This window comes from Haliotis asinina, chromosome 14, assembly GCF_037392515.1.
Source record: "Haliotis asinina isolate JCU_RB_2024 chromosome 14, JCU_Hal_asi_v2, whole genome shotgun sequence".
NCBI classification, from domain to species: domain Eukaryota; kingdom Metazoa; phylum Mollusca; class Gastropoda; order Lepetellida; family Haliotidae; genus Haliotis; species Haliotis asinina.
The window spans coordinates 39842150-39870007 of NC_090293.1; the positions used below are offsets into that span (position 1 = coordinate 39842150).

Here is a 27858-nt window from a genome sequence, read left to right on the forward strand (position 1 = left end):
CTGTGGATCAAACAACTGAAGAAACGGTGAACAAAGACACTCAAACTGCAGGAGGTACTTGCCGCTTCAGCACCAAGTCAGGTCCAGTCAAACGATTTTACCTTACAGCAGAGCATAGGAGTGAATATATGCACCTGTTCAGAGGTATGCTTGGACTTACATCAAGATCATTCAGTCACACAGAGTTGCAGAAAACAAGAATTCAAAAGGATGAACAGGCAGTTTCGAAACTGGTGAATGTCATCGAAGAGATGGTAAATCCTTTTGATGTACATCAAGACTTTGGGCTAATCAACATTGCCAGTGCAACTTTGGCTCCATCTGATGTCACAAAGGATCTAATGAAAGCACAAAAATCAGGGGAAGATGCTGTTGATGATTGAGATGATGCTTATGATGAAGAGAGAATGTCAGAAACAAATTCATCAAAGTTCTTTGAGAAGCTTTCAAAGCAAAACTTGAAAACTTTTTCAAGTATCTGCAATTCAAGAAAAATGAAAACAAATGGAAGAGAAATTATGCTGAAGGCAACCACAAACATTTTTGGCACAATGCTTATGATGGCTCAGACAAGAAAGCTGGACTTGAGAGAAGTTTTGAAGCATCCTCTAGGACCCTTCCCCTGGTCCTTAGCAACATCAGATGGTGCACTGCGCAAGACAACAAAGGCAACACTAGCAAAGGAACTACAGAAGACCATTCCAGTCGTTGAAGAAATTCCTCAAGATCACCAAGCATGTATAGTGGATGGCATGGCAGTAGTCCAAAAGATAAAGGGTGATGGGAAGACTTTTGGTGAGTTGGCATCTGCAATCCTATCTGTGGTAGTATGTGAGGCACAGACAGCAGAAAGAATAGACATTGTCTTCGATGTTTACAACCAGACCTCGATAAAAAATGCAGAGAGACAGCTGCGGGGAATGTCAAATGAAGACATTGTACAATACAAGGGGATTTCATCAAAGCAGACTATCACTCGGTGGAGACAGTTTCTTTTGAAAACAAACAATAAAACAGAACTAATCACATTTCTGGTGGACGAATGGCAGCAATCCGAACTCAGAGAAATGTTGGGCAACAGGGTACTTTATGTCACCAGAGAAAAGGAGTGCTTCAAGATCAGTAAAGATGGCTCAGTCAGAGATGAAGATCTCCAGTCAAGTCAGGAGGAAGCAGACACAAGGCTACTTCTTCACAGTGCTCATGCTGCAGACCAAGGCTTTCAGAACATTTTGATGATTTCTGATGACACAGATGTATTTGTCATGTGCTTGATGTATACCTGGAAAATTAAAGCAAAGATCTTCTTGAAGGCTGGGTCAAAACTGAGAGTACAGTACATCGACATTCACGCCATTTCAGCAGCGCTTGGTAAGTCACTGTGTGATGCTTTACCTGGGCTACATGCCTTCACAGGATGTGACACAGTTAGCGCATTTGCTGGCCAGGGAAAACTATCAGCTCTGAAACTCTTAAGAAGTAATCTGCTATGGCAAGGCACATTCAAAGAACTCGGGAATGATATGCAGGTATCAAATTCTCTTCAGAGTCAGCTGGAGGAGTTCACTTGCCTCTTGTATTCAGCCAAGACTAACACAAAGAAGGTGAACAAACTCAGGTATGAAATGTTCGCTAGTAGGAAAGGAAAGATTGAGCCCCATCAACTACCACCATGTGCTGATGCCCTTCAGAAACACATTCAAAGAGCCAACTACCAAAGCACCATATGGAAGAACAGTCTTGTGCAGATGCCAGTTATACCATTACCAACTGGTCATGGATGGAAACTTGAAAATGGAAATCTTAGTTTTGATTGGATGGATGGAAGTCCCGCACCTGAAGGTGTCCTAGAACTGATTTCATGTCCATGTCGTAGGAACTGTTCTCTGCCTCAATGCATTTGCCTTGCGAACAACCTGAAGTGTTCCGAATTATGTAGACTGGCAGACTGCTCAAATCAACCAGATGATGAAGAAGATGATGAACACGGCCATTCTTTTTCCGGAGAAGACAGCGACAGTGATGAGGAGTTTGCACAGTAACAGAAGTGAGTGTATAATTAAGAGTGGATGTACAAGTGATACTGAAGCCCCACCATGATAATAGGGGAGCTGCTATCATGTTGATATTTGTTATCATTCTCTCTGAAAATGTATTTGTTTTAATCAAAAGTATCAAATGGTTACAGGTTATTCTCAGTAATTTGAACTTGTGTCCACTGAAAAAAATGGCAGCAATCTCAGTATTCAATATTCATATAATGTCATTGATTTGGTTTATTACCAGCCCTATGCCGCTTTTATGTATCATATTTTCTCCAGTAAGGATTTGGGTTAAAGTAGCATTTAGGAAATAATCGTGCGGTCTTTATTAAACATCAGATGCAATTTTTTATTTATAAACGTATTCCCCGTTGATCCCAAAATATATTTATTAAGGAATGTTTTGCCTTTGAGGTAACGCTCACTAACAATTAATTAATTTCTCCCACCGGGCGCTTATTAGAGGAAATACAGGATATTTTAAAAGTCTAAATATCATTACTAACTATGATTACTTAATATCTGTTATATCTTTTTTAGATTATTAGAGATGATTTCTTAATAACTACTGCATGGGATTTCTATTGGTTGTAGTACAGTGAAAATCATGCTGCCGATGAGGTTTTCCGTGTAGGGGGTACCCATATTCAAGTAGCCAGGGAAAGTGTAAGCTGTGTCACCCATCTTGCTATCATGTTTCTTATTAAACTAGATATATTGAGCTTCCATAAAAATACAACAAACCTTGGTCACCTCAAATGGTACCGATGACTCAATTTTCAAGCCGTACCTCATGGACTAATATATGAGATAAAGAAGTACAACCATGAAGTACCAAATGAGTTGCCATTGGCAGCAGGGTACACTGAAATGTATCCCGCTTGTAAGTGAAAAAAAATTAAAAATGAGAAAATATTAAAAGAGCACTTAGCCACTCAAAAAATGACATCTATGTGTGAAGTAAGATGAATAATCAAATCATGTCCTTGTCCATCAGTTTAAAAGATTTTGCTTAAAAACTAAATGTTCCTTTTCATCACATTACTGTATGTTGCTATGTGAGAACTTCAACTTCTTGACCTCATCTACACATGAAATACAAGATGAATTTAATGTAAATTAGCCTCTAGCCAAGTATAGTCACTCTCATGAGACCTTTCATCTTGTTGGTATGCAACATGTATCCATTTTTTCCTAATTCCTTTAAATTCTTTTCATGAATACAAATGGCTGGAGAAATCAGTGAGTGAGTGAGTGAGTTTAGTTTTACGCCGCACTCAGCAATATTCCAGCTATATTGCGGTGGTCTGTAAATAATCGAGTATGGACCAGACAATCCAGTGATCAACAACATGAGCATCGATCAGCGCAATTGGGAACTGATGACATGTGTCAACCAAGTCAGCGACGCTGACCACGCCATCCTGTTAGCTGCCTCTTACGACAAGCATAGTCGCCCTTCATGGCAAGCAGGAGCAATCAGTGATATCTGAGCAAACAATTATGTAAATACAGACGGCCATGAACAACAAAGGGCATGATTCCTATTGAACAGATGATACACTGATACTTATACTGTAGAAGTATCATCTTGCAAATATGCCTGAAACAGTAACATCAGTATCTGTCCATCTTAAGATCAATTTGCCTAGGAGGTTAATTGAAGACCTCATGAAAGGGAATGGCTTTTTTCACTGAAGAATTAAATATCCCCAGCTGCAGAGCTATGTGATCATTCCTGTATGATCCTAGTCACTGATGACAAGTAAATGGAAAACACGTTCATGAAAGGTTTACAGAAGATCATGTCAACATCATGAGATACAGATCCTATCAAATCCATCCCTCCAGCAGACATTTTATGTACATTGTTTATCAGTCTCCATGAAGAAGATGGTAACAAGTACTAACTGTCATCAGTGTGCAGCATGGTCAGTTTGTCACAGCAAAGGAGAATTGGTCAGCCATGATCCGTGAATGCAAAAGGTTTACAACTGTCATCTAAACAAAGGAAATATTCTGATAAATGTAAAACACACACAATGGGGTGTCAGTGAAGATGACTTCCACAAACTGTACGTATGAAACAAACCGGCATATTCCCCACAAACGTGAATTCATTTTGAATACCATGCAATTGAACAAGACCACTCATTTTGAGAGCGGTAGTGTAATCCCCTCACTGACATGAAATGGTAGGAATCTACGAACACAGTACAAATGTCACTCTTAAAATATTCCTCTTGTGCATGATATGCAAATTTCTAGTGACTGCAACATGCAGAGTGGCAACAACTTCTCCAAATCCTTGCAACACTGTAACACCTTTAACATCACAAGTGGCAGGACTGGATTCCAGAAAAACAAGATGGCTGTGGCAAGGATAGTGAAAGAAATATGCCTCAGTAACTTTGGCTGTGGTCTGTGGGAGGGGGATGCCTTGAACTTAAATGACTTTTAGAAAGGATAAATGCTATGCATTTTTAACACATAATGTCATGCAAACATGAATATATAACACATCTGCACTATTCATTTAAGAAAAAAAGTCCAAAAAATTATAAATATGCACCAAAAGTAAACCTACTTTAGCCCCGCCCAATTGTATGCATATTTTTATTTTTAGCAGTCTGTTGTCTATGGGTGTGATGTCATATTAGAGAGTCTGCACTGTGTGTTTACATTTCAGTGGTGTATACCCTATCGAGCTGAGAGTGACAGCAAGTGCAATATTTTAACAAAGTGTTGTTGTGGTTATGTACTGGAAACTAACAATTGTGCAAAACATATGTACATTTTCTGAAAAATTCTGTTTGACAAGAAGAAGGGCATAGATTGTTTACAGTCGTTGAGCAGATTTTGTGAACCCCTCCATGCATGGTCATCTGTGTTTGTTACATTTTTCTAAGAAGTACAGTATAGTAGTAAGATTGAGCTTACCGACTTCCGAAACAAGGACGTGTTTCATAGAAAAGATCACCATACTAAAACCTTTATGGATAAATTTAATCAGAAGCTGAATTTTATGAAAATAAAACTCAAAGTTACTTAAAAACCTTAATAAAGTCATGGACCTCGGCTGTAACTATTTCCAGTGTTTACCTTCCCGATGTAGTACTGAAAGACAGGCTAAACACACTGAATGAACATTGCTGTTATCATGACGGCAAATTTTACAGTGACTGCTGAAATATTAATTCTGCATCTGATATCTATATGTTTTCAATGACTATATGATAGCAAGTGGCTTGCATACCAATCTGCAGTAGTCTATTCAAAACGTACTCAGGATCAGGATAGTGCCACGGTTGTATGCTGTCAGCTGCTGGAATTGTTGTCAATATTCATGTCACTCTTGCTGCTAGAAGTACTTTCAAATTGAAAAGGTTGTGTGTATGTGATATTATCTGTATCTAGAAGGTCATCCAAATCCAGGTTTGATGATCTCTCGAGGTATCAGTCTGCAGCATCACATGCTTCCCTCAGATGCAGTCAGAGATAACCTACATCAGGGATAGTAAGTAAGAGGACTAGGGCATACCTTAGCCAACTATTTTGTCGTTGAGGCCTTGCGGGACGAACGTTTGGAGTCGGAATATCCACCTGAGTTCGAGGGAGCTCCTCTTTTTGGTGGTGCTGGCAAGTTCAGTGTCTTCCCTGAGCTGTGCTATTATCTCGTATTTGAGAACTGATTTGCCATGGTTTTCTGAGTTGAAATGGACATTTAGTAGTTGAGATCTGATTTGCCATGATTTGCCATGGTTTTCCGAGTTGAAATGGACATCAAAGCCATTATTCAGTAGACACGCAAGGCATCCACAGTTTATGACGTGGTCCCACTATGACATAATAAATGATGACGTCATTTGTCTGCTCTAACGACTATCAACATAACCATAGTTACAATGTCAATGTTTACCTGCTCTTCATGCTCTGGGAAATTTTCCAGAAGAGACAGTCTTGCCTGACACGTGAATACAATTCACGGTAACAGCCGGTTCCAATGCCGCATTTGTGCCAACAATTATAGACAGCGGGATGATTTCATGAAACATTTCAAAAAGAATCATCAACGCTATACGAGAGAAAACATAAGTAGCTTTGTTGATATCATCGAAGCCCCCATTGCTGTGGAAGCCTCCCACACAAGCCACTATAGCTATGGCCAGCACTGCCAGGCCCGAGATTGACAGCAAGCCCACTGCCATCACTACAAACGGACCCACCCACACGGATGCGGACAATACCACAGACACGACAGGGTGTCATCGAGCATAAGGTAATCTACTTTGAACTTGACAAACATTGGGAATATGGACCTTTTAATACCATTTGTGGCCCTGTCCCCAAGCCGCCATTCACCAATTGGAACGATCCAAATCTTGTAATAAAAAATCTGATAACAGAACCCTGGCCAGTATACAGAAAACAATGCAGGGATGATCTACGCAGCTCCCCTAGCGGCACCCCACACCACGGAGGACGAGCTCGTGAAAATCCTAAGCCAGTTCAGAGAACTGCACCTGGGTGCGTCCCACACAGATATCATTCGTACTAGCTTACTTCTCACATTGACAGAGATAGCAAAATAACAGTGCCATCTGTAGATAATCAGGTCCCCCATGTGTAGCCACGTGCTTAGGGCAAACTATCATCGCCCCACTGCTGTACCAATCCCTTAACTCATCTCTATGAGTTTAATTACGCCAGTAAAACTCTGTCAAAACAACTTCTCGTGCGATCTTTAGAAGGCCCCTTCTTGAAACAAGAAGGGACCCCTGAGCCTACCAAACCGATAGGCACCTACATATGTTTCCTTAATAAAGGAAACAACTGATTACAATTTGTAAAACTTCATCACATTGTCTCAAACAGGTATACTAAACACACTCACAATACTGCAGATGCGGCCACATTTCCGCACAATCACGGATATAGAGCCAGGTACCCTTAACATACTATTTTGTTAAATTCAACGTCGCAGGTACCGTCACAAAATACGCTAATTTGTTACACCCGCCAATCAAATCGGCAAATTACCGATGGTCTCATAGCCCCGGATAGTTGGAGCTTAACCAACAATACCGACATCACTCTGCCGGTAGTTGAATAACTGCCAATACATTTTGGAGTGGAGCCAGCGGCGCTGACGATAACATCACTGGCGGTTGAACCAGTGTCAAAACAAGACAATGGTTATGATGTGACACGCATATCACCGACACACTTACCGCGACATCACACCAGCTCCCACCGGCGACTACAGAGTATATAAAGGGCAACACAGCCAGAGCAGAACTGTCTGATGAGTTCATACCGAACAAAACCGGTAACCCCTTTGCCACACACAAGTGCCTATCTCACTTTGACGGGGCCCACAGTCGCTTTCAATTTTACATCAGGGATAGGTCCCTCACTTGCTTCTTTAATCTTTTGTCATGCTACAATGCATGCAGTGACTTGGTTCGTTCCCAATGCAACTTCAGCTGTGTTCAGCAGAACGTCAGCCAGTTTATAGTATCAGTCGGAATTTTACAATGAGTGAATGAATAAATGAATGAATTATAGTAAGAATTAAGAGCAAGAATTATATGTGAATGACTGAAAGAAACAAATAAAAAGAATAAAAGAAAGAAGTACATACGTTAATGAATGAAAGGATATATGATACACAGCGGCCTTTACTTCCAAAACATGTTAAAGAATGCAAAAGTATCACGAGAACACACGTGTTAACATCAGCTGTCCTTTTTAACAAATCTACTTTGATAATTTTTGTTTACATTAATAATCAATTCAGATATCCTACTGCATGTGGGGAATGGCATGGACATTAACAAAATGTTAACTGACACTGTCACACATGCCTCAAAAACAGAAAGTGTAAACATGTCACAAAGCGTTGTAAACACCTTCCTAGTTTTGCCAAATAATAAGATCAACATGAAAGAACTACAGTCAGGCTGCATTAGTCCCGAACCCAATAATATAGTTCCCCCGATATCTGAAGAGTAGCTGGCTGTAACCAATCCTGTTTACTATATAAACTCATTACCTGTTGATTCATTAATCCGATGCTTCAGTCTCCGTATCCAGACGTTAATTAGTGGTAACAGATTAGCTAGTTACACATGGTTTTGCTTCATTAATCTGGCGGTACATCAAAAAGGTTCGGATAATGGCCTTACCTCGTGAACACCTGTGATTAGTGCGGGTCTTCATCGGTTGACTTCAACGGTAATTGTTAATCAAGGTGACACTTCTGAGTTGAGCATGTCATTAGTTTGTGATTTTAATCAGTTAACAGGTTTCACTTTTAGTTAGTTTGAGTAATACCTGTCATGTTTCCTTGCTGTATAAAATACCGATCGAGTCAAAATGAGATCAGCTCCACTTGACACTTGTCAGTCACAATGGCAAGTCCCGCCCCTAAGCGTAAACAATGTGAAATTACTGCCGCCCAAAAAAGAGAAATTTGTAGATACAAAGAGAAAACTCCTAACGCCAGTTTTGATCTATTAGTAAACATTTTGGTCAAGAATTCGGACACTCAAGGGCAAGAGCAGAATTTTGGACATTATGATAAACTATTTCGAGTGTGTTGGAGATGGCAAAAGCTTGGAGACAATGGTAAGCATGTGTGTGTCTTCCATGCCACTCTCCAAGCAGATTGTTATTGGAGATTTCACACAAGTGAGTGTCTGAGTTTTGATTGGTATGTGTAATACTATGAATAACCTATCCAGACATTGTATGCATTGATTGCTACATTCACGTTGTTATGTTTACATATGTCAACTGTGATAAAGTCATTTGATATATGTATTCGTTCATATGTTCTTGTCTCAGTATGTCCAAGGGAAGTAACTCTACAGAAGTGGTGTTTGTTTCAGTAGTCTGTACATTTCACTATCCGAACGTTTTTGATGAAAAACTGAAGTGTCCGGATTAACGCAGCCTGACTGTATAAGGAACTTTAACCCTCAAGCATCACAAGCATCAATGGCGGATCAGATCAAATTGAAGATATGTCATATTTTTCACACACATCACATACACCCTAACATTTTGTTTAGATTATGAAACTATCACTATTACTTGAAAACACATTTCACCAGATAGTATATTCCCCTCCTAAGAATTAAAAGTGTATGTGAAAGATGTTTTTGAAGAAATAACTAGAAACACTCAAACAACCATATCAGACAAGCGGACATGGATGCAGTGTTTAACCTACTAACATGAAGACGTGATTATGGTTCACATGTCGACACGTAGTGAACATACTAATTTTTCCCATTTGATCTCCAGGCTCCAGGCTCATGGCAAGTGACATACTGTTTATTGCATGTAATAACAGGATAAATAGTACACAGTGTATAATGTGTACACATGATATACTGTATTTTGTACATTGCAAGGTGTATGTTACATGTGATATATAGTGTACTGCATGTGATATGCTGACACTACACTGGACACAATGCATTACACCTTGTATATACTGTATATTGAGTGTGGTTGACAGTGCATGTAATATACTGTATATTGGCTGTGGTTGACAGTGCATGTGATATACTGTATATTGAGTGTGGTTGACAGTGCATGTAATATACTGTATATTGGCTGTGGTTGACAGTGCATGTGATATACTGTATATTGAGTGTGGTTGACAGTGCATGTAATATACTGTATATTGGCTGTGGTTGACAGTGCATGTGATATACTGTATATTGGCTGTGGTTGACAGTGCATGTGATATACTGTATATTGAGTGTGGTTGACAGTGCATGTAATATACTGTATATTGGCTGTGGTTGACAGTGCATGTGATATACTGTATATTGAGTGTGGTTGACAGTGCATGTAATATACTGTATATTGGCTGTGGTTGACAGTGCATGTGATATACTGTATATTGGCTGTGGTTGACAGTGCATGTGATATACTGTATACTGGCTGTGGTTGACAGTGCATGTGACATACTGTATGTTGGCTGTGGTTTACAGTGCATTTGAAACATTGTGTTTTGGTTGTGTTTTTTACATGTTGTAATGTACAAAACAGTAGGTAACAGTTGCATGGTTTTAATATTTCTAACTCCAAGGGAGTATGCAGCGCTGAATTCAAAGATTGCTATCCTACTTGCACCAGGTGCAGCCTATGACAAGAACCCAGCTGCACCAGCCAAATTCCAAAATTTCAATTGTATAGTAGTGTGTAAAACATCAGAGGTTTAAATGTATATAAACTTGATGCAGTTACCATGAAACTAAAGCAACAGGAAGTCAAAGCTGATCCATGTTTACATGCATTTCATAGCCGAGAAGTGTCCATGAACAGCACTGTGTGGGTGCTATAGCTATTCAAAGTGTAGGAGAAAGGAGCTGACATATATATGCTTATAATGTTAAACTTATTGTTGATGTATTTCTCAAAGATTGACTTGCACCTTGTGCAGGTTAAACTCACAAGCAGGTTCATTTGGTAAAATTAGACTGCACCAGTTCAAGTAACAAAGCATTAAATCAAGCCGTGATATGTATTCACAGGTATGTGATAGTGTTAATGTCATAAACAAACATGTATATTGCTCTACAGTCTTTGCTTATGTTCAGTGTTAGATATAGACCATATCCAAAGCAGGTAGTACATTACTAGGCAATTGAAGTATGTAGTGATGACCGAAATCTTGTAAACTTATCATATGAGCAAGTTGTAAAAGTGATACATTTTGAGACATAGTAGTACTGGCAGCAGATTCTAACAATATTCCTTTGATCTGGTATTATTCCATATTTTCGGTTGCGAAAGATTGTTTGTTTAGTAAGAAGCAAAATTACATTCAAAGGATCATTACGATTTTCCTTTAATCCAAATAGTATGGTTTGTGGGGTAAGGTTAATTCTTACTCCAGCATGAGACATGAGCCACTCTTCAATTTTCTTCCAAAGTCTATTTATCAAATTACAGTCCCCAAAAAAGGTGTAAAATAGTTTCACTGGAAATTTTACAATAACTACACAGGGGTGAGTCACTGGCTTTTATTTTATGTTGATAATAGTTTGTGCCTAAGATATTGTTAATAATTTTCATTTGGAACCATCTTAATTCTGTATTCTGTGTACTCTGATGATCTAAATGGAAGAATGTTGTAGGTTCTCGAATCTGATTCATCAATGTTAGATTCAAGTATGGTTTCCCATTTTAAATTTGAGGCTAATTTCTTGAATTTTGCTGGGAGAATAGTGATATAAAACAACTTGCTACCCCTATCAGACTGTAACAGTTTATGAATGTAGTAAGGTGCTATAGGCAGTGCTAATGTTACGTGGTCTGAATTAAGGGGAGCAAGATAATAATATTTTTGTAGGTGTTTAACACTACTGATCATACTTTGATAAGATAAGAAATTGGCATTGCAATGAAATCTAGTTACAAATTCATTAAAATGTGAATACTTTCCATCATTATCCAGTAGATCTTTGACTGACCTTACTCCTTTCTTGTACCAATCTGAGTAGAAAGGTGTTTGATTACCAATCATTAGTTTGGTGTTGAACCACAAAGGAAATGACAGAAATTCCTCAACACATGGTGAGTGTTCCAATATGATTTCAGTGTAATCTGCCCAAGCCAAAAGTACATCACTCCAAAAAGGATTATTCATGTTATCTGCATATTCTCTTATTTGGCTTACAGGCAATGGAAGGAGATATATGAAGAAAAGATTTTGCAGGTTTGAGTCTTTTAACAAGATTCTTTTTATCCAAGAAAGTTTTTGTGATTGGATTGTTTTAAAGATATGTGGTACTTTAATTCCTCCATCTTTAGGAGTACAGAACTTTTTATCTCTCTTTATTTTGTCAGTCTTTCCACCCCATATAAATTGAAAACAGTTCCTTTGCAGTTCATCAACTATACTCTGAGTTGGATTAGGTAGTGTTGAGAAGAGATGGCACAGTTTCGGCAAGAGAAGTGATCTCAGTATTATATTTCTTCCTAATGGAGTTAATGTCCTGAGTGACCAGATTTTCATTAAATTTGATAAGTATTTTGTTATTATAGTTTTTTCCTACCATTACATCCAAGTCTACATCAAAGTCTATTCCTAGCAAATCAAAGCTCTCTACCCATTCAAGGTTCCATTTGTTACATAGTTTATGTTTTGATCTCTTTTTAGATTCGATCCATATAATTTTACTTTTTTCAGTGTTAACTTTCAGTCCTGAGAACCTAGCAAAGAAAGTTAATTCATACAGTGTTGCATATAAAGATTTTTCAGTTCCATCAAGAATGATTGTTGTGTCATCTGCAAATTGTGAGAGAATATATTCAACATGTCCAATTTTTACACCTGTAATATTTTGGTTATTTCTCAGCATAATGGCAAGTATATCTACACATGGAATAAAAATGTATGGTGATAATGGTTCACATTGACGACAGCCACGAGATATTGGAAAGAAAGGTGTAGCAAATCCATTCACAAGAATACAAGATTTTATATCTTTGTAGAGTATATATATCCAATTTTTCATTACTGGGCCAAAGTTGAAAAAACTTAGTACTTTGTCTATATATTTCCAGTCAACTGTATCAAACGCTTTTTCAAAGTCTACCTGAAGAAGCAATCCTGGGATTTGGTAGGTTTCAGTGTAATGCATGATGTCATAAATAAGCTGGGTGGCTTTGTCAATATAACGGCCTGCCATAAATCCTGTTTGATCTTCATTGAGCAAATGTGGCAAGACAGATTTTATTCTTTGAGCAATGACAGCTGAAGCTAGCTTACAGGAAACAAAAAGGAGTGAGACTGGTCTCTAATTTTTAATAAATTGTTTAGGTCTATTTCCCTTTGGGATACAGGTTATAAGTCCTTGTTTTTGAGTAATAGATAATTCACCTGAATCAAAAGAGGAATTAATAGCATTTAAAAGGTACTTGTTGAGACCCTTCAAGAAAAATTTGTAAAATTCAGAAGTGAAACCATCAGGTCCCCGTCTTTTCTCATTTTGTGTTCGTTTTATTGATTCTAGCAATTCTGTCATAGAGATTTGATTTTCTAATAGTGATGCTGTGTCATCATTTAAGGTTGGATTAGTAATATCTTTAAAAACTTGGTTTAAGTCAGCATCTGAAATTTCCTGCTGTTGATAAAGTTTATAATAGAACACTTCTTCTTCAATTAATTTTTGATCTTTTACCATGTTTCCAGAGGTATCTTGGATTTCTGTGAAGCTTTTCTTCAGGAAATTTCTTGATTCCAAATTCAGAAAATATTTTGTGGGTTTTTCTCCTTTTTCAACCCATCTTGCTTTAGCCCTTATAAGGATACCTTTAGTTTTTTCTCTACTTATATCATCAAGTTGTTGAATATTTAGTTTTTTCTCTACTTATATCATCAAGTTGTTGGTTTATTGTTAAAATGTCTCCTGATAGTTTTTCTTTTAATTCTATGTCTGTAGTCCCGTTCATTTTTTCTTGAACAGATTCTGTTTCTGATAACAGGTCCTTCTCTAGTGTTTCTCTATTTCTCTTTCTCCTTGATGAATACTGAATGGCTTCACCCTGTATTTCTAAAAGAAGAGTTTCCCAAAGGAGGCTGTCGTTAATAGTATAGTCATCTTCATTTGTATCTGGTCATCTATATTGTTCTAACGTTTGATTGATTTTTTATTTTATTTTCATGACATATTCTTTATCTCTTAAAAGACTGTTATTAAATTTCCAAAAACCTTTTCCCATAGTTAGTTCTGTTAATTCAAATAACATTTCTACAGGTGAATGGTCTGATTTGAAGGCTGAGTTGATGCTCCATGATTCTACTGATGCAATTAGAGTATGTGAAATTAGAAAAAAATCAAGTCTTGATTGTTTAATAGGCGATTTTTGTCTCAATGTAAATCTTGTTTTATATGGATTAGCTTCACGCCAAGGATCTTTCAGGTCTAGCGTTTCCATAATTTTTAGCCTCTAGGTTATTGATGTGTTTGTAATTATATGCATCCATTTGTTGGTCTTGTACTAGATTTCAGTCACTGTTTAGGATTATGTAAGGGTCGTCAAATTCCAAAATGATATTATTTATTTTCTGAAAAACACCCAGGGTTGTCCCCATTTGGTCCATAGAGTTTCAGTAGAGTACCTTTTTTCCCATTAATAAGTATATCTAGACCCAGGAAATTTCCACTATCTTCAGACCTGGAATTCAGTATATTTACATCAATGGTGTTAGAAAACAGGATAGCAACACCCCGAGCATTACTTCTAAAAGAGCTAAAATAACATTTTAGTAAAGTGAGTATCCTGTAGACAACATATTGATGGGTTTCTATTCCTAAGATGTCTGTAAATTTGTCTTCTCTTGAATGAGTCATTGAGGCCTCTACAATTTGCAGTTATTATTTTCAATGTTTCAGCCATAATAATCTAAGTTTTAATGAAATCTATTCTTATAGATAGGAGCAGAACATGACGTATTATAGTACATGTAATGGTTGAGTGAGTAAAACAATTGGGTAGGACATGTGCACCTGTACCATTTTCAGTGTCGCTTCGCGGTGTTTTCGCTACACACCAAAAATGTGATAGAAGGTAATCCAACATAAAGTAAACCTTTACAAAATTAAATGTTGCATTTCCGGTAGTTTTAGCTACCATATTGACTTCAAATGGCATTACTTGCCAAGTAACTTGACCCTAGTTGGTCTTGACTCAGGGAAGAGAGTGCGGTCACATTTCCCGAAAATGATAAATTATATGACAAAACGCAAGGTACACTTATAATAGAACATAAATGTCCGATTACCTGATAGTCAGTTTATGCTTTTGTTACTTCCACACCTTCGTGGCTATATGTGCGGGTAATTTCAGACAAGCGACCTATAGCTAGTTGCACTATAAATACAAAGGCAGGCTAGTCTAACTACTTCAACATCAGGCTAACCACTAGTGATATTTTTCCAAATTGATGAATTTCATATCGTGATAGACCAGTAGTACATTTGTCATGTGTGAACTATTTTTACAATTATACATTAATGTTTTTAGGTATATCTACACATTTAGTTTTTAAATTATGAGTTTATAGGTGGGTCATATATTTTACAATCTAGTTGATATTGATATATGTTTAACAACTGTTGACAGTTTCATCATAGATGAGAGAATATATACCACACAAAGGTGAGCCACATATATCACTTTCCATACGATATAACTAAATGTTGAATAATGTGTCCACTTCTTACACAGCAGGGAACATATAACACGCTAAGGTGGGTGACATGTTTTACAGCCCACGTGATGTAAACAAATGCTGTAGAATGTGTCTGCAGCTCGAACATAGTGCAGGGAAGGTGTATAACACAACAAAAGTGGGAGAAATATTTTACAGCCCACACGCTGTAAACAAATGTTGAACAATATGTCAGTCACTTGAACATAGTACACGGAGTGTATATAACACGCAAAGGTGGGTGACATATGTTACAGCCCACATGATGAAAACAAGTTGTTTTGTTAGTGACAACCGAGAGTTAGTTGCTCTGACGGGATTTTTAACGAGTATCCAAGAGATCCCAGGTTACATGCTGACATATGGCGGGTACCCTACAACCTGTGACGTCATTCATATTCGCCTACATCAGGGGAGGTTACTCCTGAGATGAGTCGTCTGGAACCCTGATGCGCTTTACATGACGTTTTACAGCCGACATGATGTAAACAAGTGTTGAACAATATGTCGGCTGCTTGAACATAGTACAGGGAGCGTATATAACACGTAAAAGTGTGGGTGACGTATTTTACTACCCACATCATATAAACAAATGCTGAACAGTATGTCAAGAGCTCGAACATATAGCAGGAAATGTGTACAACACGCAAAGGTGGGTGACATAGTTTACAGCCCACATGGTGTAAACAAGTGCTGAACAAATGTGACGGCAGCTCAAACATAGAGCATGGAGGATATATGTAACACACAAAGGTGGGTGACATAATTTACAACTCACATGATGTAAGTAAGTGTTCAGCAGTGTGTCAACACCTCAAACATAGAGCAGGGAAGATGTATAACACGCAAAGGTGTATCATGCTGTGTCTAATGTATCAGTGGTAATTTGTAAATCGTGTGTCAGTTCCGATGTTGGCTCAGGTAGACAGTAGTTAAAAGAACAGAGGCAGTTGAGAGATAAGTAGAGTAGCAGACACTGTCGAACTTCAGGTAGGCAAGATGTTTACATCAATGGGGTTTCTTCTAGACCGACAGACTTTCAGGGGTAGCCTGCGCTTTTCCTGTAATATAGAGTGATGTCTATCCCCTTTTCCATGATCTTTGTTTGTACATTAAAGGTTTTGCAAGGTTCATACGCCTTATTGGCAAGCTTGCCCCTGAATTTTTTCAAAGCAACAGGTAAATCACTCCGGATTGATATTTTCCCTTCGAGAAGAGTAGAATTGTTTTTGTGTGTGAAAAGTTCTCGACATTCTGTGTATGTGTCTTTATCGTCAGCAGATTAGTGATTTCCTTTTGGAGGTGTTCGATTTCTGCACTGTTTACATTTATAGCGTCCGAGTTAAACCCTACTGAACGAACAATTTCAACTGTTTTCACTTTTAAATTGTTCACTTCACATTTAATAAAGTCAAGTTTGTCAGTTAGCTCATTTGTTTGTTGGTTCAGTGAGTCTGTGATAAATTGTTTTAACTCACATGTGAGGGTAGCCATATTCACTTCATTCACCTGACCTTCAGACGATTCACTCTCCATTTCGACGGTTTGTACAAATTCATCCAAATTTAACTTTTGAGGAGAAGGCTGACTGCTTTGGTTGGCTTTCGATTTGCTATTTTTCTCCCCATCCGGCATTATTTAGCGATGTTTTTAGATTTTGTCGGAAGAAAGTGAGACGTCTTTTCTAGCTAATTAGCATACCGAAAGAGTCATATTGGCAGTGGTTGACAGTGCATGTGATATACTGTATATAAGCTGTGGTCGACAGTGCATGTGATATACTGTATATTGGCAGTGGTTGACAGTGCATGTGATATACTGCATATTGGCAGTGGTTGACAGTGCATGTGATATACTGTATATTGGCAGTGGTTGACTGTGCATGTGATATACTGTATATTGAATGTGGTTGACAGTGCATGTTATATACTGTATATTGGCTGTGGTTGACAGTGCATGTGATATACTGCATATTGGCAGTGGTTGACAGTGCATGTGATATACTGTATATTGGCAGTGGTTGACTGTGCATGTGATACACTATGTTTTGGCTGTGGTTGACAATGCATGTGATATACTGTGCATTGGCTGTGGTTGACAGTGCATGTGATATACTGTATTTTGGCTGTGGTTTACAATGCACGTGATATACTGTGTATTGGCTGTGATGGTCAGTACATGTGACATATTGGATTTTGGCTGTGATACATGTATTCTACATGTGATACAAATCCTTCCCCTTCCTCTCAAGTTTAATTTCGTGAAACATATCAACTTCACAGATATTAAGACTTATCCACAAACGTTTGACATTACATTTTGAAAATTTAAAAAAGTGTAAAACACACAACAAATGGCAGGTGAAACCATCCCCATAATGACAAACAGCCCATTCTAAAATAATGTCACAGGTGCTGATGAAGATCCAGTCTGCCGCATTCTAAGATCATTAATACACTGAGGCCTTTCCCTGCCCGCTCACTATGATTACCATGTCCACAATTTATTCCAGCTTAGCCTTGTTAATAATAATACTGACTATGCCTTGTGTACTGAGGGAATTATCCTTGACAGGCATACATTGAGTAGAACAGCATCAACAACAGCAGGTGCTTCCTATCTCAAACACCATTCTTGAAACTGAACTAATTGTGAGTAATCAATAAACGTTAGTATGTCAAGATGAAAGGCAATTTGACACAAAAAACAACATATGCATATTAGTTATTTATGCTGGACAATAGCAGAGAGATAAATTAGTAATGTCAGAAATAGTATACGATGTTTCACGACTTACATTCCTCTCATTGAGCCACAGACAGTCAAGGAAATTTGTTTGCAAGAGATCTCTTTGTCATCATTATTGACTAAAATAGTCTAGTTTTAGAACATTTGTTACATACTGTACAGTTTGTGACAGGCAGTCATACAGGTTGTATCATGTTTTCTAGAGAGTATAAGAGGACCTCACCTTTGACATATATTGATCAAGGATGTGGTGACATCTTGACTGCGCTTGATGAAAGATGTGAGCTCCACAGCCTCTCTCTGGAGCTCTTGTCTCTTGTGGTTAATAATTGGCTCTGTGTAACCATCAATTATAAGTTGATTCTTCATTGCAACCTGGAAGTTGAAACATTCTACACATTAAGGAATTCCACTTTAAGTGTTATTCATAAGCTGGCATGGGGAAGAGGAACATGTCTTAGTGGATAGACAGTGATCCATTCATAAAAAGTGTTCTTCTTCAGATAAAAGAATGCCCTATTTTATGTCAGGTTGACCAATCACAGAACAGAACAGTACAAGATGCAGACAGTTGGCAGAAATCCAAGTTACTACTTACCTAATATGAGATAGTATACCATGAGCAAAAGACATTTTGTATATTTTCCACACATCTCGCGCATTTCACATGACAGTTCAGCTACTAGACACTATTTAGTGCTTTGGTGTCATTACTTTTCATGTGCAAGGACTTTAATTGGCTAAAAATCGTGTTTGTTACTTCATTCATAAAGAATATTTTTGAAGAATTTCAAGATGATTTGGACATTAAGACTTGAAGCATAGTCTCCCTTTGATCCGAACTGCAACATACTAAACATTGAAGAGTTGTTCACCTTACACTTCAATCCAAGTTGGGAGAAAGTGTGTGAGATGTCACTCACCTCAGTGGTAGAGACAGCAATGATGACTGGGAGGAAGTGTGTGTGATGTCACTCACCTCAGTGGTAGAGACAGCAATGATGGCTGGGAGGAAGTGTGTGTGATGTCACTCACCTCAGAGGTAGAGACTGCCAGGTCGGCTGGGAGGAAGTGGTGTATGGATGTACTGGTTGCTCCTTGTTCCTGACACATTGTTTTGACAAAATGGGAAATATCCACATGTGGGTTTACTTGGCGACAAATCTTTAGTAGATCATCATATCTTCTATGTTGTTCTTTGGCCTGGAACAAATCCACTTTGTGTTAACGTCAGCAAATTTCATGATACCAATACGAATACAGTAGGCATAATGCCAGTTTGATCCATACTTGTGTGCAGAACTCACCTTGGTGAGCAGCAAAAGGGCGTGACTTTCTATGGCTACATTGATAGTGTTACTGGTGTCAATATATATTTCCTCCAGTTCCTGTAACAAGCAAACACTCAGTGTTAACACACAACACTACAGTGGAAAATATGTATGTGAATAAACATGAAATACTGCAAGTGATGATATAATACATGTTCATACCCAATTGGAACAAGCATGTATGATTTAACAATGTGTAATAATGGCCCTTAGAAAGATGCAGCAGATGACCCACCGAATACAGTGTTTTGCATGGATAATAGAAACACGACAGTGCTTTATGAAGGACCATTTCCACATCTAAGACAAGTCTGGATTTCATGTGTCACATTCCATATGTTGGATATGTCAATGCTTACCCTCTGGTAACTAGGGGCGGGCGAATATCCTGGTTAACCAGTATATTGCAATACCAGCTTCACAATGTGATTTTTTGTGAACTGGTTCACCTGATACGATCAGCAATTTCCGTGATCAATAATTTTCGTGATGAGGTATTTCCTTTATATTCCTATACATTAATAGTTTCAGGATTGTTAATTGGTCATACTATTGCATTTGTGTGACTTTTAAACATAAGCACATGTTGAAAACAAACCAAAAATAAAGGACGACACTGCAGACGCTTTTATTTCGAGTTGAGAACTATACAGTGCAGTCTTCCATTTGGAAACATTTTCAATAGGTCTCTTGTATAACCACATCTGGGTCCTGACACTGGCCACTGGCATTGTTTGAAAAGAAAGAAAACAATAATTTCATTCCCTTAGCCATGTGTTACATTTTCACAATATATTGCAATACACCAACACATATCACAGTATATCGCAATGTGAAAATTTTGGCAATGCCCAACCCTACTTATAATGTATGCTGCCAAGGGTACACAGGATTTAGCAAGGACTCTTCCCTTGATTCAGGGATCATTTGTACATTAATATAACATTAAGTAATGAGAATTATTCTGATAACTGTGTATTGTTACATGTGTTTATCAGTTTCATTGCAATTAAGAGAAGCCAGGAGCTGTTGATTACCATTGTCATTCTGTGTGATTTTGCATCAGTCATGCTGCACAGTAACTTTGACAATTTCTCATTTCCTATTTCTTCGATACCCTTTGCATGCATATTAAAAAAATATTGAGTCATTGCAAGCAATGATACTCCCAGTAATTATTAGATTTTTACATTTCAAAACATACCGCAAATAATGCTGTGAATCACGATTTCGTATTGTGTCACAAATGGCGACATTTTCAGTGAAGCCTATTTTGAAGAGTTATTTTAAGCACTCAAACTGTATCTGAGAAAATAGTGGACAGTATGAGGAAAAAGGGAATTTCCCACAGAATTCAAAACTGTGAGTGAGTGAGTTTAGTTTTACGTGGCACTTAGCAATACTCCAGCTATATGGCGACGGTCTGTAAATAATCAAGTCTGGACCAGACAATCCAGTGATCAACAACATGAGCATCGATCTGCGCAATGGGGAACCGATGACATGTGTCAACCAAGTCAGCTAGTCTGACCACCCGATCCCGTTAGTCGCCTCTTACGACAAGCATAGTCACCTTTTATGGCAAGCATGGGTTGCTGAAGGCCTATTCTACCCTGGGACCTTCACGGGTCTCAAAACTGTGAAGTATTTGTGTGCATGATTATTGGACTTCAAAGTGAGGGTGGAGCAGGAAGGACAAATATGTCCCTCTAGCATCCAGGGTGTTAACTAAACTGTCTATGTCTGTTTGTTAGCTGACTCTGTGAGGTACTACTCTGTCAGTGTCAGGCTGTTGTCACAATTTGTTACATCAATATTAATATATGTTCATAGTCCCCTTTTTATTGTCATTTTTGATTTAGTTGATTTGAAATTGATGGTTATATGTACTGCAGACACATATACAGTTTCTTGTTACTGGCAGTGTGTATCAAGATCATATTAAAAGTATGGCTGGCAGCTTAGTGCCAGAATACAGTTGCTAACATGGGTCTCTCAGCACAAAGACAACTGTTCTGTATCAGCTGCTCTCGAGGAAAGCCTAAAGCTGTCACTTTTGTAGCATTAAACAGTTTTTTCACTGAAAGTTGTCGTTGCTTTGATTATGTCAGATCTACCTGAATTACTAAAACATTTTAAGGGCAGTACTTGTTCAAGTCACAGGACAAAACATGCATGACCAATTTCTACTTCATTGCCTGAAACAAATGGATGAATATGGTTTCATGCTATTTTTCAGCAATTTTCCAGTCATATAGTGGAAACGGGTACCGAGGTGTGGGAATTGGACCTGGGTCTTCACCATGATGTGTGAAAACTTGAACCACTTGGATGCCCCACTCCCTTCACAAGATGAAACAAGCCTGTCCAGTTATGGTTCTGGGCCCTTATTCTCCAAACGTTCGTAGCCCTAAAAATTCGTAACTTTGATCGTAGCCAATGTCTTAAGAATGGGCTTACAAAGTTCGAAAGGTTACAAACGTTTCGAGAATAGCCTGGCAGGTGCACTGAGCCATCTGTCTGTGTGGAGAAGACATTTACATGTGGCAGTCACTATGATTAAACACAGACAGCCATGACATGATGCATGCTCACTTGTCTTTCAGTTAGGCGAACTAAATAGCTGTGAGTGTTTTGTGTGGGATGCTTTCAAGACTGCAGCATGTGCTAAGGTTTGAAACATTGAAACATAGCATTCTATGTTAGCATACTTCCAATACTTGAGGAATAACCTCCTGGAACTCGTCAACAATTCTGTTGGAAGCCCTTAGTTGAAGCACATAGTCGTTGTGAGCATTGTACATTTCTTTCTTGGCCGCCTCTCTACCCTGCACACTGGTACAGCCACTGAAGGTCTCGTAGGTGTCATAGTAGCCACGCTCAGCCTGGAACACAAGGGAAGCAGCTTCACATCTTCATTCTTGTATATACATATGTAACTATACAAAACACTTTGTACTGACAAATGTATACAGACACCTTGCTTACAGAAACATACTGAAACCTCACTGATTTGCAATGTTACATGTGTCTGCAATGGATGTGTATTATCTGGTTCCTCCAACAATTGATACTGTAATTTCACCAAAACACAGTAACACTTTGTACAGTGCCCTCTGTCCAACTCGGACTCTTTCTCAGACTGCTGTATAAACTGAACTGAACTTATGATCAGAACCTTCAGGCATCGATACAAGAAATTTCTGTGTAACTCGGACTGCTGTCCAATTCAAATTTTTCAGTCAGTCCTGGTGCAAATTCTTTCAGTTCAGCTCACAGTTGAGTTATTGCTTTCAACAGACAGTTGAACAACTTCCTTTGTGGAGACTCAAGCCCTAGTCATGAGAAGGGATCAAGGAAGACTCACATGGTAATTGGCTGAGGTCTCAAATGTCTTTACCAAAGAGAAGACATTTGGCATGGAATAATATCAAGGGGTGACATATATCCTGATAATGTGGATGCAATGTGACTCTTTGACAGTTTGTTACTTTTCAATTGATGTCACATCAAATAACTTGTAATGTAGTGTATGTACTGTGACCCAGAAGCGTAAATGGATGTACTGTATCCTGAGACCTGTGTTGTGATGTGATACTGTGATACAACAAAGTACTTTAACAGTTCCCTGTTCTGACATCAAGAAAGGTATCTTTTGGTGTGACAACTGGATTGCCATATGCATTCTTATGGATGACAATACAGTGGAAGCTGTCAAACCCGGCATCTGTTCAATCCGGCAAGTTCTCAACAACAGCATAAACTCTCAGTCCGCTCTGCGGCATGTACATTTATCAACAGCTCTACAATCCGGCATTTTGTCTGAACTGGATTATTTCTTCAGTCCCGATGAATGCTGGTTTAAGACAGCTTCCACTGTACATTGTAGTGAGGAGCATCATTGGTGTAGTTAAGACTTCAGGTAAGGGGCATTCACTTGAGCGAACAAATTGTTATATAACTGAATGAACCCTTTGAGATTTGATGGATTCAACCGTTTGGAAGTGGCTCAAATGATTGTTACAGAAGCTCAGTGTTAATCTGGTCTTGAGGGGAAAATAGTCTGTAGACTTAACTGTTCCCATTTTTTTTTTCTATGATGATAATGTTCTAAAGTATATACAAATATCCTATTTCTGAGTTTTTACCTCGATACTTAACTATGTCATATAAAATTATGATATCTACAAGCATGTAGCAAGCCTTTTGTTTCACATAAATCAATCAAGTTGGATGTAAGTAACTGTCAGATGAATTGTTCTTCTGAATACATGGGGGCCAGGGGATTTGTCGTCTTCTGATGACACCTGTTTTCTGTTTTCATGGCAACAAGTTGGACTTTGTTTTTTTTTTAAGGGTAAAGTTCATTTCTAGAGCAACAGATTCATTTATGCATTTCATAACAGAATCGTTTACAATTCTGAAAGTTTTGTAAAATATAACTGTAGAGTTGAAATTTGTTGATAACAAAATAAGTTCAACTGAACATAAAAATATTAAATGAAGTCTTTACAAACATAATGACATACACTCAATAACATGTATTTCCGTACTATAAACAGATTTTGAAATTGAAGGAATCCAATGAATTGTTTGAGATCTCAACATTGAAGTGGGGGACATCAGTTTTTATGAGTAAAAAAACAATTTCTTGTTATGATTTGTGCTCCTGAAGTTTCTGAGTCAGGATACAATGAGGGATGGTTAGGAGGCATAAATACATCTAAAATCAGAATACCTACAATATATAACTTGTCATCCTCCACAATACTTGTGCCAATGAACATTAAACTAATTTGTCCAACATTTAAAACAATATTTGGTTCTGTCCTATATGTTTATTTTTCACAACAGTTTTACAAAATTCAAGCCTAGTTCCTTTAAATGTTAAAACTGAGGGGGAATTCTTTTCTGTTGCAGTGTTTCTAAGCAAACTGGTTAGCAAACATAAATACATTTGTACATAAAGTGTAATTTTACTAATTGACAAAAAGATGCAAAGTCAACAGAAAGAGGAACATGATTCAGCTGAAGATGTCTGCAGACTAAGATTTAGATAGAAATAGTGAATATGTAACAGTTGATGCTAGAAGGTAGAATTTGTAAAAGAACTCAAGGCAACTGAAGAGCAGTAAAATCTCCATGTATAGCCTCATCACCTGCAGCTACAGCAGCCTCATTGCATCAAAACATCATATCAAGTTTCGTTCTTTCAGAAATAGAACAGCGAGCCTATTAGGTATATCTTGTTGTGTTTTAACACAGCCTTTAATAGCACTGTTTGAAATTCCTTGCTGCCAGGCAATTTTCTTAAGTTGAGAAGGTTTTCATCATGGTCCAGAAGTGTTATGACCATTGCTACAGATATTGAAAAGTGAGTGAGTGAGTGAGTGAGTGAGTTTTGTTTTACGCCGCACTCAGCAATATTACAGCTATATGGCAGCGGTCTGTAAATAATCGAGTCTGGACCAGACAATCCAGTGATCAACAACATGAGCATCGATCTGCGCAATTGGGAACCGATGACACGCGTCAACCAAGTCAGCGAGCCTGACCACCCGATCCCGTTAGTCGCCTCTTACGACAAGCTGAGTCGCCTTTTATGGCAAGCATGGGTTGCTGAAGGCCTATTCTACCCCGGGACCTTCACGGGTCGATATTGAAAAGAGTATGTAAGACAGAATTATGTTTTTGACATTTTTTCACTTCATGTTAAATGAAAATCATGGACAAGTGACCTATTGACAAAGATGGTTTCAGGTGCTGGAGGAGATTTGAAGGAATCTCATACACTGTCAACGGAAAAAACAAATATTACTAGGTCACACCAATATTATTTATTGTTTTATTGATTTTTGTGAACAGAAACCCTAAAGACAGAAGTGAGGTAAAAAACATAAAATTACCAGTCAAAGTAATACTTATTAAAACTAAATATTAAAATTATTTTCTTGCACTCAAGTTATGAAATGTTTATGGGGCAAAATTAAAACACAGTCAAAACAGATTCTCATTGTAAGTTTACATTTTTGGCAAGTAAAAGCATAAGAATTTTATTTCTTGAGCAGAAAATTTTTTTTATTATTCTAGTAAAAATATGACCGTCTTTTCCATGAAGTGAAAAATAAAGTAAGTCTGGCCTTATGTGAAACTACATATTTATACCTGTTATATAAACTTGAAATGTGCTTCTCAATATATATTAGGTCCTCTCTTGTTTTCCCAGAATAACTGCAAGGCTTTTGTTTTGCAGGGACAGGTTTTACTTTTCGCTAAACAGACCTCTTCCAAAGTTTTACTTTCCATTCGTAAGACCTCTTTCCAGGTATTACTTTGTGCGATCCTCTTTTCCTAACTCTATATGAACATCAACATTCAAATGATATAGGTGAGTTTAAAATTGAAACATATTGTTTAAGATTAAACTCAATGTTTTCCCTTGCAAGACTGCAACTGCAACCGTCAGATTTGAAGGCAGATGATCACTGTCTACCAGGCTGATGAAGGATGTGGTGATGCATTATCAATTTATAGCTACTGCCATTAAATTGATTTTACATGTGCTTCAGTTATTGTTATGTAGCTTCATTAAATGATCATCTACATTGTAATTATCCATCACAGACTGTATATATGTTAGAGAAAACATTTCTCCTCGGTTTTGGTAGACAATATAAAACCATCGAGGTTGGGAAATCCCTCGGGGCTCCATCCCTTGAGATTTCCCTTCCGATCCAAGTTTTACATTGTCTACGAAAACCTTGAAGGTGTGTTTTCTCCTATACTTAACATTGGTAGAGACTCCACAGAGCCTCTGCATGGTGGCTAGGGTCTGCCTCTCATGCAGACCAGTGGTTACCTGGCTGCTTCATACCAACAGAAACACACCCACTCCTCACAGAAATAACCACCTATGAATGTAGAACCCTGGGTGATTCCATCTTATCCAAGGCACAGGTTTCACTTCACATAAGTACCAGCACTAGCTATTTTATCTGATGTTTGATAAAGATGTCAAGACTAATGAAGCAGTTGTAACCAGATACTGGCAGCACAGATGAGCATTCTTGGTTCTGATTTGTAACATGAGGCCATTACTTAACATTCTATGTTCACTTCACAAATAATATTTGTAAATCATTTTAGTAATAATAAGAAAATATTACCACATGACAAGAATCTCATAAACATCATATTAATAAATTGAAACAAAATCTTCGACATTGATAATGAAACCTGACATGAATTACTAGTTTTTCAAGGTACTGTAGCTTGCAGAATGGTTGACCATTAACTGCTCCACGAAGGAGTGGAGTTGTGGGGACTGTGTATTTCCCCAGATTAATGTGTCCTGCTTTTGAAACACCCTGAATCATTACATTTGTATGCACATAACATTAGCATGATTGATAGTGGCCTTGAGCAATGTCAAATTAGAGTTGCCCAGCTTGTACTCAAACTCCAATATTAGAGAATGTTAATGTAAGGCTTGCAGTTTCACAGGCCACACTCAGACTTTCTTAGGAAAAAGCAAACTACAGAACATCTGTATATTTCTTCATGCCATTGTGTCTCCATTTTCAGGTATATGAAGAGATAAGAAATAGTGGTTCCAACACAAACAGCACAAACCAGACCTATTAGTGGTTCGTGACTCATGACTCAGACTTTGATAAGGATAACAAAAATTCAAATAACGTAGGAAACGGTTCTGTATGACATTTGTGAAAAAGAAAATGCACATGCACATAACTTACAACAGATCAGAGGAACCAAGCCTTAGGACAACTGCAAGTTACCTGGACTGCACAGAGGGTAGCCAATCATTTTAGTGTTCTTCTTGGGACAATCTATCGACTGCAGGAGTGATATCAGGACCGTCAAAGCAGTGGGTGACCTTCAATAACATCTAATGAAAGCTGTGATACAGTGCACTCTGTCTATTTTGGACTGGCTTCGGAGTCCGAGTTCCCATACCGATGCCTGATCATCTTAATTATATGATAATCTCAATTATAGTTTGCAAATTAGTGTTAATTGCATCAAAGGTAAATTCACTGCTTGGAAAAAATACACAAACCAATCAACAGGTTGTTCATTCCAGGTTTATTGGCCAAGCGGACTTACTGCTCAGTAAAGATGACAAAGCACCCAAACCAATCAACAGTTGTTTATTCAAAGTTAATTGGCAAAGCAGATTTCGTGCTCAGTCTGAATTATTAAGCAATGTGTTTACTTGTAACTACCTTTTCGCGCTGACACTGTGGTCTGAAATCCAAAATAATGAGAATCTGAGATTCAGAGTCTTTTCATGATGACAACAAAGGATTACGCCTGGACCGTACGTTCAGTCAGGTTTATACAGCAATCCAAGAAAGACAAACTTTGAGTTGGACAGAGTGCACTGTATTCTGTTTTGACAGCTGATGGCAGAGTGAGAGCATGGGAAGGTGTTGGAAATGGATTTCCAATGTGTGTATTATTGACAGAGATTTGT

The 27858-nt window shown here is 37.9% G+C and overlaps 1 protein-coding gene across 1 annotated transcript in view; it reads right to left on the reverse strand.

Moving 5' to 3' along the window:
• LOC137261849 (spectrin alpha chain, non-erythrocytic 1-like) overlaps window positions 1–27858 on the reverse strand; it is a 315782-nt gene that overhangs the window by 179849 nt on the left and 108075 nt on the right. Inside the window, exons 7-10 of the mRNA XM_067799651.1 lie at window positions 22073–22246; window positions 19338–19418; window positions 19066–19233; window positions 18254–18405 (exon numbers count right to left, since the gene is read on the reverse strand). Of these exons, the coding sequence (XP_067655752.1) occupies window positions 18254–18405; window positions 19066–19233; window positions 19338–19418; window positions 22073–22246 (575 nt within the window). The remainder of the gene's footprint in view (window positions 1–18253; window positions 18406–19065; window positions 19234–19337; window positions 19419–22072; window positions 22247–27858) is intronic.